General features: G+C 44.2%; 1 protein-coding gene across 1 annotated transcript; it reads left to right on the top strand.

Annotated features, from left to right (window-relative positions):
* The first annotated feature begins 9981 nt into the window (after nucleotides 1-9981).
* LOC119338766 lies at nucleotides 9982-13206 on the top strand. The gene is made up of 6 exons (XM_037611004.1): nucleotides 9982-10485; nucleotides 10573-10642; nucleotides 10718-10833; nucleotides 10930-11905; nucleotides 12541-12843; nucleotides 12937-13206. The coding sequence occupies exons 1-6, from the start codon at nucleotides 10242-10244 to the stop codon at nucleotides 13013-13015; spliced, it is 1788 nt and encodes a 595-aa protein (XP_037466901.1). The 5' UTR covers nucleotides 9982-10241; the 3' UTR covers nucleotides 13016-13206.
* The last annotated feature ends 1286 nt before the right edge of the window (nucleotides 13207-14492 follow it).

Consider the following 14492-nt stretch of genomic DNA (forward strand, 5'->3'; position numbering starts at 1 on the left):
AGCTTGATGCTGAAGCGCCTATCATCATCTAGGAAGATTCTGTCGCACAGGTCGCGCTCGTCTTCGCAGTATTTGCAAATACCGAAATCCTTTTCGTCATCAGACATTTCCTATGTTCATAGTTGAAACATTAATTGAAAATCGGTCGAAGACAATGATACGTCTCCAACGTATCTATAATTTTTGATTGCTCCATGCTACTTTATCTACTGTTTTGGACTATATTGGGCTTTATTTTCCACTTTTATATTATTTTTGGGACTAACCTATTAACCGAAGGCCCAGCCCAGAATTGCTGTTTTTTGCCTATTTCAGTGTTTCGAAGAAACGAAATATCAAACGGAGTCCAAACGGAATGAAACCTTCAGGAACATGATTTTCCAACCGAACGAGATCCAGGAGACTTGGACCCTACTCCAAGAAGTGCCAGAGGCGGTCACGAGGGTGGAGGGCACGCCCCCCTGGGCGCGCCCCTCTACCTCATGGGCCCCCTGACGCTCCACCGACGTACTCCTTCCTCCTATATATACCTACGTATCCCCGTACGATCAGAACATGAGCCAAAAATCTAATTCCACTGCCGCAACCTTCTGTATCCATGAGATCCCATCTTGGGGCCTGTTCCGGAGCTCCGCCGGAGGGGTCATCCACCATGGAGGGCTTCTACATCATCACCATAGCCCCTCCGATGAAGTGTGAGTAGTTTACTTCAGACCTTCAGGTCCATAACTAGTAGCTAGATGGCTTCTTCTCTCTTTTTGGATCTCAATACAAAGTTCTCCCCCCCTCTTGTGGATATCTATTCGATGTAATCTTCTTGTTGCGGTGTGTTTGTTGAGATCGATGAATTGTGGGTTTATGATCCAGTATTATCTATGGAAAATATTTGATTCTTCTCTGAATTCTTTTATGTATGATTGAGTTATCTTTGCAAGTCTCTTCGAATTATCCTTTTTGGTTTGGCCAACTAGATTGGTAGTTCTTGCAATGGGAGAAGTGCTTAGCTTTGGGTTCAATCTTGCGGTGTCCTTACCCAGTGACAGAAAGGGTTGCAAGGCACATATTGTATTGTTGCCATCGAGGATAACAAGATGGTTTTTTTTATCATATTGCATGAATTTATCCCTCTACATCATGTCATATTGCTTACGGCGTTACTCTGTTTTACTTAATACTCTAGATGCATGCTGGATAGCGGTCGATGAGTGGAGTAATAGTAGTAGATGCAGAATCGTTTCGATCTACTTGTTTTGGACGTGATGCCTATATACATGATCATTGCCTAGATATACTCATGACTATGCTCAATTCTGTCAATTGCTCAATAGTAATTTGTTCACCCACCGTAGAATACTTATGCTCTTGAGAGAATCCACTAGTGAAACCTATGGCCCCCGGGTCTATTCTCATCATATCAATCTCTATCACTTTATTTACTTGCTTTGTTTTTACTTTGCCTTTTACTTTTTACTTTGCCTCTATCTATCAAAAATACCAAAAATATTATCTCTATCAGATCTCACTCTCGTAAGAGACCGTGAAGGGATTGACAACCCCTAAGCGTTGGTTGTGAGTTTCTATCGTTTTGTGTAGGTACAAGGGACTTGTGCGTGGTCTCCTACTAGATTGATACCTTGGTTCTCAAAAACTGAGGGAAATACTTACGCTACTTTGCTGCATCATCCTCTCCTCTTCGGGGAGATCCAACACAGTGCTCAAGAGGTAGCAAGAAGAATTTCTGGCACCGTTGCCGGGGAGGCTCGTGCAAGCAAATCAACAATACCAAGTACCCATCGCAATCCCTATCTCTCGCATTACATTATTTGTCATTTGCCTCTTGTTTTCCTCTCCCCCACTTCACCTTTGCCGTTGTATTTGCCCTCTCTTTCCCAATCTCCTCTTCTCTTTCCCGATTGCTTTTTCTCGTTGCCTTTTTGTTTGCTCGTGTGTTAGTTTGCTTGTCATTATGTCTAATTCCTTATCCGCTCCTATGTCTCCCGAGTTTGAAGTTCTTCACTTCAAGCAAAGGCAAGGAGAAAACTTAAAAGACGCTTGGTATAGGATGATGGAATCTTATCGTAAGTGCACCCTAGAGGTGAAATTTAGAATTCTTCTTCGCAATTTTTATGTTGGGTTAAACATGACGCATAGACAACTCTTGGATTGCATTGCCAAGGGAAATTTCATTGAGATTGATCCCAGTATTGCGCATGAAATTATAGAGGGAATAGTGGGAACACTACCCCAAAAGGGAGGATCTTATTCTACCCAGGAAGAAACCCAAGTGTTTGAGAAGATTTGCGAAGTAACAAAAATTTTACAAAAGTCTCTTGAGCCTCTTAAAAGTGTTAGCGGAAATCTTCGCCGCATGAATATGTTGATTACTCTTTGTAATAAGCGGTTGGATTCTTTAGATCTAAAAATTTCCGAATATGAAGGGAAGCGGAAAGAATCTCCCGGTTTCGAGCATGACTCCGCTAAAAAAATGAAAATCAAAGATGGCAACACCTAGATCTATCCTTGCTTTGATGCCTAGCTAGGGGCATTAAACGGTAGCGCTTGTTGGGAGGCAACCCAATTTTATTTTGTGTTTTTTGTTTTTGCTTCTATTTAGGAATAAACAATCCATCTACCTTCTGTTTGGATGTGGTTTTATGTTTTAATTAGTGTTTGTGCCAAGTAGAACCTATAGGATAACCTACGATGATAGTTGATTTGATTCTGCTGAAAAACAGAAACTTTGCGCGCACGAATTTAGTTATGATAAATCACAGAAACGTGCTTTTGCGTTGATTCTTTTTGCTGCTGTTCAATAAACAAATTGTACAGGACTTCCTATTGTGGTAGAATTTTTAGAGTTCCAGAAGTTTGCGTTAGTTACAGATTGCTACAGACTGTTCTGTTTTTGATAGATTCTGTTTTACGTGTGTTGTTTGCTTATTTTGACGAATCTATGGCTAGTAAAATATTTTATAATCCATAGAGAAGTTAGAATACAGTAGGTTTAACACCAATATAAATAAAGAATGAGTTCATTACAGTACCTTGAAGTAGTCTTTTGTTTTCTTTCTCTAACGGAGCTCACGAGATTTCTGTTGAGTTTTGTGTTGTGAAGTTTTCAAGTTTTGGATGAATTATTTTGATGGATTATGGAACAAGGAGTGGCAAGAGCCTAAGCTTGGGGATGCCCATGGCACCCCAAGATAATCCAAGGACACCAAAAAGTCAAAGCTTGGGGATGCCCCGGAAGGCATCCCCTCTTTCGTCCACTTCCATCGGTAATTGACTTGGAGCTATATTTTTATTCACCAACAAGATATGTGTTTTGCTCGGAGCATCTTGTATTATTTGTGTCTTTGCTTGTTAGTTTACCACAATCATCCCTATTGTACACACCTTTTGAGAGAGCCATATATGAATTGGAATTTGTTAGAATACTCTATGTGCTTCACTTATATCTTTTGAGCTTGATAGTTTTGCTCATAGTACTTCACTTATATCTTTTGAGCTTGATAATTTTTGCTCTAGTGCTTCACTTATATCTTTTAGAGCATGGTGGTGGATTTGTTTTAAAGAAACTATTGCTCTCTCATGCTTCACTTAGATTATTTTGAGAGTCATTAATAGCATGGTAATTTGCTTAATGTTAATATACTTGGTGTTCAAGATATGTGAAACTTTCTTTTGAGTGTGTTGAATACTAAGATAAGTTTGATGCTTGATAATTGTTTTGAGATATGGAGGTGATAATACCAAAGTTGTGCTAGTTGGGTGATTATGAATTTGAGAAATACTTGTGTTGAAGTTTGCAAGTCCCGTAGCATGCATGTATGGTTAAAGTTGTGTAACAAATTTGAAACATGAAGTGTACCTGGCTTGTGCATCCTTATGAGTGGCGGTCGGGGACGAGCGATGGTCTTTTCCTACCAATCTATCCCCCTAGGAGCATGCGCGTAGTACTTGATTTTTGATGACTTCTAAATTTTTGCAATAAGTATATGAGTTCTTTTGACTAATGTTGAGTCCATGGATTATACGCGCTCTCACCTTTCCGCCTTTGCTAGCCTCTTCGGTACCGTGCATTGCCCTTTCGCACCTTGAGAGTTGGTGCAAACTTCGCCGGTGCATCCAAACCCCGTGATACGATACGCTCTATCACACATAAACCTCCTTATATCTTCCTCAAAACAGCCACCATACCTACCTATCATGGCATTTCCATAGCCATTCCGAGATATATTGCCATGCAACTTCCATCACCATCATCATGACATACATTACTTTTGTCATATTGCCATTGCATGATCATGTATTTGACATCGTATTTGTGGCAAAGCCACCATGCATTATTTTCCATACATGTCACTCTTGATTCATTGCACCATCCCGGTACACCGCCGGAGGCATTCATATAGAGTCATATCTTGTTCTAAGTTTCGAGTTGTAGTCCTTATGTTGTAATCAATAGAAGTGTGATGATCATCATTATTAGAGCATTGCCCAAATAAAAAAAAGGAAAAAAGAAAAGGAAAGAAAGAAAGGCCCCAAAAAATATATAATAAAAAGGGCAATGCTACTATCTCTTTTTCCACACTTGTTCTTCAAAGTAGCACCTTGTTCTTCATGTAGTGAGTCTCATATATTGTGCTTCAAAGTAGCACCTTGTTCTTCATGTAGTGAGTCTCATAAGTTGTCTTTTATACTAGTGGGAATCTTTCATTATAGAACTTGGCTTGTATATTCCTACGATGGGCTTCCTCAAATGCCCTAGGTCTTCATGAGCAAGCAAGTTGGATGCACACCCACTAGTTTTCTTTTGTTGAGCATTCATAACTCTAGTATCCGTTACATGGCAATCCCTACTCCTCATGTTGACATCAATTGATGGGCATCTCCATAGCCCGTTGATTAGCCTCGTCAATGTGAGACTTTCTCCTTTTTTTGTCTTCTCCACACAATCCCCATCATCATATTTTATTCCACCCATAGTGCTATATCCATGGCTCACGCTCATGTATTGCGTGAAGGTTGAAAAAGTTTGAGATTATTTAAGTATGAAACAATTTCTTGGCTTGTCATCGGGGGTATAGAAGTTGGGAACATCTTTGTGTGACGAAAATGAAGACTAGCTTAACTATATGATTTTGTAGGGATGAACTTTCTTTTGCCATGTTATTTTGAAAAGACATGATTGCTTTGATTAGTATGCTTAAAGTTTTATTATTTTTGTGTCAATATGAACTTTTGTCTTGAATCTTTCGGATCTGAATATTCATATCACAATTAAGAAGATTTACATTGAAATTATGCCAAAGTATCACTCCGCATCAAAATTCCTTTTTTATCATTTACCTACTCGAGGACGAGCAGGAATTAAGCTTGGGGATGCCTGATACATCTCCAACGTATCTATAATTTTGATTGCTCCATGCTACTTTATCTACTGTTTTGGACTATATTGGGCTTTATTTTCCACTTTTATATTATTTTTGGGACTAACCTATTAACCGGAGGCCCAGCCCAGGATTGCTGTTTTTTGCCTATTTCAGCGTTTCGAAGAAACGGAATATCAAACGGAGTCCAAACGGAATGAAACCTTCGGGAACGTGATTTTCCAACCGGACGTGATCCAGGAGACTTGGACCCTACTTTAAGAAGTGCCAAAGGCGGTCACGAGGGTGGAGGGCGCGCCCCCTGGGCGCGCCCCCTACCTCGTGGGCCCCCTGACGCTCCACCGACGTACTCCTTCCTCCTATATATACCTACGTATCCCCGTACGATCAGAACAGGAGCCAAAAACCTAATCCCACCGCCGCAACCTTCTGTATCCACGATATCCCAACTTGGGGCCTGTTCTGGAGCTCCGCCAGAGGGGGCATCCACCACGGAGGGCTTCTACATCATCACCATAGCCCCTCCGATGAAGTGTGAGTAGTTTACTTCAAACCTTCGGGTCCATAGCTAGTAGCTAGATGGCTTCTTCTCTCTTTTTGGATCTCAATACAAAGTTCTCCCCCTCTCTTGTGGAGATCTATTCGATGTAATCCTCTTTTTGCGGTGTGTTTGTTGAGACCAATGAATTGTGGGTTTATGATCCAGCATTATCTATGGAAAATATTTGATTCTTCTCTGAATTCTTTTATGTATGATTGAGTTATCTTTGCAAGTCTCTTTGAATTATCCTTTTTGGTTTGGCCAACTAGATTGGTAGTTCTTGCAATGGGAGAAGTGCGTAGCTTTGGGTTCAATCTTGCGGTGTCCTTACCCAGTGACAGAAAGGGTTGCAAGGCACGTATTGTATTGTTGCCATCGAGGATAACAAGATGGGGTTTTTATCATATTGCATGAATTTATCCCTCTACATCATGTCATCTTGCTTACGGCGTTACTCTGTTTTTACTTAATACTCTAGATGCATGCTGGATAGCGTTCGATGAGTGGAGTAATAGTAGTAGATGCAGAATCGTTTCGATCTACTTGTTTTGGACGTGATGCCTATATACATGATCATTGCCTAGATATACTCATGACTATGCTCAATTCTGTCAATTGCTCAACAGTAATTTGTTCACCCACCGTAGAATACTTATGCTCTTGAGAGAAGCCACTAATGAAACTTATGGTCCCCGGGTCTATTCTCATCATATCAATCTCTATCACTTTATTTACTTGCTTTGTTTTTACTTTGCCTTTTACTTTTTACTTTGCATCTATCTATCAAAAATACCAAAAACATTATCTCTATCAGATCTCACTCTCGTAAGTGACCGTGAAGGGATTGACAACCCCTAAGCGTTGGTTGCGAGTTGCTATCGTTTTGTGTAGGTACGAGGGACTTGTGCGTGGTCTCCTACTGGATTGATACATTGGTTCTCAAAAACTGAGGGAAATACTTACGCTACTTTGCTGCATCATCCTCTCCTCTTTGGGGAAATCCAACGCAGTGCTCAAGAGGTACCAGACAACTACCAGGATACTCAACACACAAATCCCGGGCACTCAATATTTCCTACATATTGTGGCACAAGTCATGCCAAAAAATTCACGGAAAATTCCGGCATGACCTTTGCTAAAATAGGACATATCAAGCGCCTGAAATTTGCCTGAACGGAAATGAATCAACACTCCGGCAAAATATAGGCCACTCGAAGGTGTAACGTGCAAACATGACCGGCCACTTGGGCAAGCACATATCCTATTTGAGCAACACAAGATATACATTTCAAAATATCTTATAGGACTCATATTGACATGAGCTTTCAATAAGCAAAACCAAATCGTAAAATAAATAAGTATTCAAATTAGCATGCATTCAATAAGCAAAAGTAAATCATCTCTTGCATCCGTACATCGTCGAATATTATCACTAATACATCCCGAATAGTATCATACATATAACATCACTAATACAACTAAAACCCTAGCGAACGACGGGTATCGACGCGGGCGGTGGACACCCAAATAGAAGGAACCATCACAGGATCGTCGCTCCAGTGAGATCCCTGGAGAACCTGCTAGGTACAGGAGAACCTGTGCTCTAGCGCAACCAAGTAGCGACGGACGTGCACGTCCTCCTCGCTGACACGATGACGTACCACCTCCGCGGGGACCTCAAGCCTCTCAACCATCACTGGCCCATGCGACCGCCACCAAAGAAGGTTCGGGTCAACGACGGGCTTACTCCTCACCAAGTTGCGCCCCCGGTAGGTAGCGCCTCCCAGTACCAGTCCGGCGGAGCCCAGTCCCGAACATGGCCCATCTGGTCAAGCAGGCCTCCTCCACCGAGTCGACGACGAGGATGCGGGATAGGCATCGTCGACGTCGATGCGGGAAAATTGCTTTAACTAAAAAAATAACAACAAATGTGACATGTTCAACTAGTTCTATTAATTCAACTAGTTCTTACTAAAAATAAACTTACTATAAATAAAAATAAACTAGTACCTAATTAGTACCTAGTTCTTACTAACTAATTAGTACCTAGGAACTACTGCCCTAATTACCATCTAATTTGATGAACCTAGGGGTGGAAAGTGGTAGCGGATATTCCAATTATCCAACTTAAAAGTGAAATAAGTGGTCAAATTTTACTCGTTTTATGATTAATCTTAGAAATTATTATGCATTACAATAGTGTTTATTCATCATCTAAGAAAACATCATCTAAGAAAACATCCGAGCCGCATCCGTATCCGATAACATCCGCATCCGATTCGTTTTCACCCATACATGAACCATAACTAATTTGATGCAACTAAAATTTGAAGAACCCTAGGTAGAGGTAGGGGAGGGGGAGGAGCAGGCATGCTCACCTCGGGTGCCTGCGGCGAGGGAGGGGCAGGCGGCGTCGAGGTCGGGGTCGGGGCTTGGGCGCGCGGCGGAGGGTGGCGTCGAGGTCGGGGTCGGGGGCGGCGTCGAGGGTGTGCGGAGAGCGACGAGAGAGAGCGCGGCGGCCGACGGGCAACGGCGGCGGCAACAGCAAAGGAGTTGAATTTGGGGGAAGTGGCCGTGGGGAAGAACGAAGCGGGCGGTTAAGTCAGAAGTAGCAGTAGCGTGTTCCAGAAAGTGCGCTACTGCTAAGTTAGCTACAACGCGTTCCTTGATACACGTTATTGCTATTCCTTTCTCTTTCCCCTTTTTTCATTTATTTTTCTTTACATTTTTTTCCTTTCACCTTTTCTATTTCTTTCATTTTCATTTACTTTTCTATTTGCTTATTTAATTTTATTTACTTTAGCGGTTCGACATAGATCGCTACTACTATGTGTAGTCTGCCGGCTAAGTCGTGGGAATTTTGGTAGTAGCGCTTTTATCTTCAAGCGCGCTACCGCTACAACTGTATCTGTAGCGCCGTTTACACCAGCGCGCTACTGCTACTTAGCGTCAGCGTGCTTTTTTAACACGCGTTACTGCTAAAGTTCTGTGTATAAGGTTTTCCTTAGTAGTGAGGAGAATGGTTGCGTCGGCCAGTGCGTATTACAATGTCGCCGATGCGTTCAATGTACTAGCCGATGATTTTGGTGCAGGAGTTGGAACAAGCGCTGGTGGTGGATTCGGTGGTTCCGATGAACTCCATGGACTCGATGGCGCGGAATGAAGATCGACCAAGACGATGGCGGATGTGGTCGTCATTTTTGCAAGACCCTCTTTTGCGTTTGTCCTACAAAACTTTAAGCTTTTGTGTTCTATTGTTTGAATTTGAACTTATTTGTTGGAACTGATGTCAAATTCGATAATTGGGCGTCTTTGGTTTGCGGGTCGACGCGGCGGTGCCCGAGCAGACCCCGTGTAGTCGACCCGTAAAAAAACATATTCATCGAATATCCTTTTTTTACGGGTCCGTTTTGCGAGGTCTGAGTCTGACCTCGCCCGTGCTGACCTGCATATACATTTTTCCGCGAATTGAAAAAGACTTATACGGGTTGGAATTTTGCGGGGTCTGCTAGAGATGCCGTAAGGCTGGTAGAATGAATAACTCCTCTTGCGGTGGAGAGTGGGAGCAAGGTAGGGCGGACAGAACAGGAGGAGCATGAGCTGCCAAAAAGGCAATCAAAAAGAGAAATCAAACACTGCTGCTACTGTGCACTCGAGATCCCTGGCATCTCATTTCGTGATCTGGCCTTCTCTCTCCTGAAACCTAATAAATAAATTTCGCAAAAAAAAGAAACCTAATAAATAAATAAACCTCACAAGTTCATGGTAATTTGCGTGTGTGTCCAGGCTAATATGCGCTCAGCGCTGATGAACAGAAAATTCAAAAAAGACAGCAGTTAAATTTAATTATCTTTAGAACTTTTCGTTTTCGGCGTCAAAGATGCTCAGTGTTGAGTATAATGCTTATTTAGAAAACATAATACGGAGTAATACGGAAGAAGGGATTAATCATTGATTCTTGGGGCCGAGCCGACACATGGAGCGTTAATCCAAACACAAACAGTGATGCATTATTGCCTCTTCTCTCCTCTGCTTGGATGGATGGTCAAAACCCCTGTTTGATTTGATTTGATCTCTCCCCTTGCCGTCTCCCATCTCCATCAGACCAACACTCCCCGACTCAACCTAACTCACTGCTGCTGCTGCCACCACCACCGCACCACCTCGAGCTGCGGCCATTAATGCGCTCCCTCCGCCCCTTGCCATGTCCAGGACCTGCCGCGGTCTGATTTGATCCGGCTGCGCGGCCACTTTGCTGCTCCGCTCCCCGACTGTTTCAGAACCAGCAGCCGCCGCGACAAGGAAGGATGGAGGAGAGGGCGCGGCGGCGGGGCACCGGCACCAGCGCGAGCCCTGGCCGCAACAAGGTCTGGGTCGAGCCGCCGGGCAAGAGCCAGCACCACCCTCCGCGCCGCTCGCCCCCGCCCGCGGCCACGGCAGCGGGGAAGAGGGTAGCGGTCGTCTACTACCTCTGCCGCAGCCGCCACCTGGAGCATCCCCACTTCATCGAGGTGCCGCTCGCCTCGCCGGAGGCCGGCCTCTACCTGCGAGGTGAGTCCACCAACAGATGCACCGCCCCGCCCGCCCTTTCAAATTCACCTTTGGCCCCTGATGCGATTCCTGTTCATGGCGCCGTAGATGTGATTAACCGCCTTAACGTGCTGCGAGGGAAGGGCATGGCGGCCATGTACTCCTGGTCCTGCAAGAGGTACACCCATTGATTGCTTTTGTCGAGGGTTCAACTTTCTTCTTTGGCTGGGCTGATCCGTGTAGCTTCCCGCAGGAGCTACAAAAACGGCTTCGTGTGGCACGACATCTCCGAGGACGATCTGGTGCTCCCTGCACAAGGCAACGAGTACATCCTCAAGGGCTCCGAGCTCCTGGACCGATCGCCGCCTGGTAAGTCGCACTCATAAACTCAACTCTGTTTGGGTTCTTCATCAGATCTTGCTCCAATTTGCCTTGTCCATTCTCCTTGACCTTGTATTGTTTCAGATCGCCAGCAGAATGGCCTTAGCAACACCAAGGCCGAGAGTCCCAAGCACCCTCAACAAGAGTCTCCTCAGTCGCGAGGATCGCAAGAAGGGTGCTCGTCATCGTCATCCCCGTCTGCTGTTATCAAAGAGGCCTCACCTCCAACTCCTACTCAGCAACCACAACAGCTGGCGCACTCCACATTTGTGCCATCATCATCTGCTTCCACCAACCGCGAGGACGAGCAATGCAGGACTACACATTCTGGCTCATCCGGGAACCTGTCCCCTGAACCAGTAGGAACTAACGTTACATTATCAGAGGCAACCTCCCCTGGACCTTCCGAGTACAGAGTCTGCAAACCCATCGGAGCACAGGACGCGTCCACACAAACCGATGACAGTGAGAGGGATGTTCCTTCTAAACATAATCGCGCTGCAGGAATCCGTACAGAGGATTGTACATCAGATGCTGAAATTCAAGAGTGTCATGAAAGAAGCACACAAGCATCGCCAAAGGTCCCTCTACTTGTTCGAGAATCACCACAGGTGTGTTCATCTGATGCTTCTCCCGGTGGCAGAGTTGAGACATTGGAGTCCCTGATTAGGGCAGAGGCCAGTAGGAGGAGTAGCTATAATAAGGTACTAGAGGAAGAAAATCTCTATGGACCAATGGGTGTGAAGCTGAAGCCAGCCAATTTGCTCATGCAGCTGATCACCTGTGGGTCCATCTCTGTGAAAGATCATCGTGGCTTTGGACTCATCCCAACATACAGACCACGGTTTACTCAAGTTGAATTCCCTTCTCCAATGTTCTCTACTCCTATGGCATTGCGGCACCTTGACAATGTTCCTTGTAGCGCAAGAACAATTGGAATAAGAGTTTCTGAGTCAGAGCATTTAAGTAGTGAAAGCTTAGTCGAGGAGAGTAAGCAGGAAGAGTCAGGGAGAGGAGAAATACCCACACTCAAACGCTCATCATCTTACGACGAGGATAGGTATGTCACAGCACATTGTTCTGATTGTCGGCTATCATGTTGGCACCATGGACTTCGATGCATTATTGTCTTGATAGCGAGTTTTTTTTTTTTTTTTGCTTATCGGATAGCTGAGGTTCACATTGGTTAGTCGCACAATGTTGGACATTTATGATCTCTCGTAGAGCTTTCTTTTTTGAGAAAACGCAAAGCTTGTGTCTCAATATATTGAAAAGACTGGAAAGAAAATAAGAAATACAAATCCCCAAGAAGGGGTAGGATACAACAAACAGCAGGGCGCTGAGGTTTAGCGGACATCCCACTGTATGATCTCCCGTAGAGACTTAGTCAATTCATTTCTTTTCGCATTATATTGTCCAATATTAGAGATAGAAAAGATCAAAATAGAATCAAATGATGTTTGTTTTGAAGATCATAAGAAAATCAACCAATTAGTAGAACTCATTTCACTTTGTAACTGCAGTGAGTCACTAAATTGTGTCCTACCTAACTACCTAGAAATTGGCAAGGACTATCATGTTTTTAGTTGCTATGTCACCCTGCTATACAGTACCTTCCTTGAAAGTATGTTTAGTATTTTCAATATCTCTGGATATATTTTGGTGTTGACTCAGCATCTCCTCTGAATATGTCAGAGTGTATAGAGCGCCAGACTCTAGAAGGGATATGGAAAGCTTGGCTGAGTCGGGTAGTTTCAGATGTCTCCCACAGACTATCAAAATGATATCATGTAAGCAATCCAGAAGTGGAACAGCATTCTCCCCCAATTCTGATGTCATGTACAGCTCTAGTCAACAAGAACGTAGTACTGGATCCTCGCCACTTGGTTCATCAAGAGGTGCAAGCAATAGGATGACTGACCCACTAGGTAAATTATCTTCATCGAGGAGAGAGTCATTCCATGAGGAGAAGGACAAAATGATCAAGATCGAAGAAAGGTTAGTTGCTTCTCATTATTCTTATTCGTTGGCCTAGTTGTCTATCTGTTTCTAGAGATTGATGACATACACACACAAAAATCATAACCACAGGCTTGCTTCTGGAGCACGGGTTACAATCCAATCTGCACCCTTGTGTGAAGAAAGTGATAACAGCACAGAATCACTGTAAGGGGTTGTGTTACATTTTGCTGTGAACTTACCTTCTTTGGAATTTGCTGCTTGTCTTGAAGTTGTTCGGTTGAAAGTGCAGTTTGATTCTTTGTTTTTTTTAGCTGAGTTTGATTCATTTTGTAACCAGTGTGAATGTGATAGTCATTATTTTGTTACACCTTCAGGAAGAATTTGTCACTCCAGAGAGTCCGTACAGTATCTTACTCTGATCAGTTTGTCTCCTGCGTCTTGTATCAGTTTTTTTTAATAAACAACCATGAAAGAGCTTACCGTTCCACAAGGACCAACATAAAAAAAAATCAGAAACACATAGACTTAGAATTACAATCTTCTTTTACTATCTGTGGCTCAGGACCAGTCCACTGTAAATGCTAAATGCATCACTGGATAGCTTGTTTCTTCAGTAGTTCAAGGAACATGAACAGGTCACGGTTTTGCCAGGTTGGTGAAACTGTGACAATACTGGACCACATTTTAAAATTTAAACTCACATTAGATACATCACCTGTCAAACTCAATGCATAGCTCCAGTGGGAGCCTCGAGTTAGCTTTTGTTCCTATATAAAGCCTGAGCCTGCTTTCCAATTGACATAATGACGTGTTTGGTTAGTCGCATGCAGCTCATGCATGCCTTGGGATGCAAATTTGGCCTGTTTGGCGGAACGGTAGAGGATCCTCCTCGCTGTTTGGCAGTCTGGTTTGCGCTGAATTCAGTATACTCTATTTTTTCCTTTGCTACACTTGAACTTGATGTATGGACGTGGTGATTCCTTTTGCTAGGAATGAGATTCCCTGTCCGAACGTACCCAGACCACGATTTTTTGTTAAAAAAGACCACATACGGTTTCATATTGATAAAAAAGACCACCTGCGCACCGTATTAACAAAAAAAACCACATACGTCATGGCGGCAGGGCCGGCAGCCGACACGTGGCACTTGCCGGCACGGGCGCTGGCGGCAGGACCTGCCGCCGTGGGAGGTGGCGGCAGCCCAGGTATAACCGGTTTTGGAGCAAGGAACGGAACAGGAAGAGGCTGGTGGCCCCTCCCGCCACATCCCGTGGCGGCAGGTTTGCTGCGTGCGACGCGAAAATGTCTTAGTCCTGGCACTGCCGCTGCATGTAAGTATTTACTGGCTGCTGCACGTACGTGCTGATGCATGCAGACCATTATATGCATGACCATATGTATACGCGGCAACAGCAAAGGCATCTGCATGGACGTACGGAGGTAAAAAGTCTAGCTTATACCAGGTCCCGGCCAGTAGTGGCAAACATTGCACGCAGCCAGCGAGGATCTAGAAGCTCTACAGATGGAGAGATGCAGCCGGAATAACAGCTATCCACAGGCGCATTGTCGCGCTCAGCAGCAGCATCTGCCGCCTACAGGCGTGGCGGCAGGGCCCACCTGGCCTCGCCCCGTTCTATCGCAATGGCGGCATGTCCCGCCGCCGGCGCCCGTGGCGGCAGGTGCCA

Source organism: Triticum dicoccoides, chromosome 7B, assembly GCF_002162155.2.
Source record: "Triticum dicoccoides isolate Atlit2015 ecotype Zavitan chromosome 7B, WEW_v2.0, whole genome shotgun sequence".
NCBI classification, from domain to species: Eukaryota; Viridiplantae; Streptophyta; class Magnoliopsida; order Poales; family Poaceae; genus Triticum; species Triticum dicoccoides.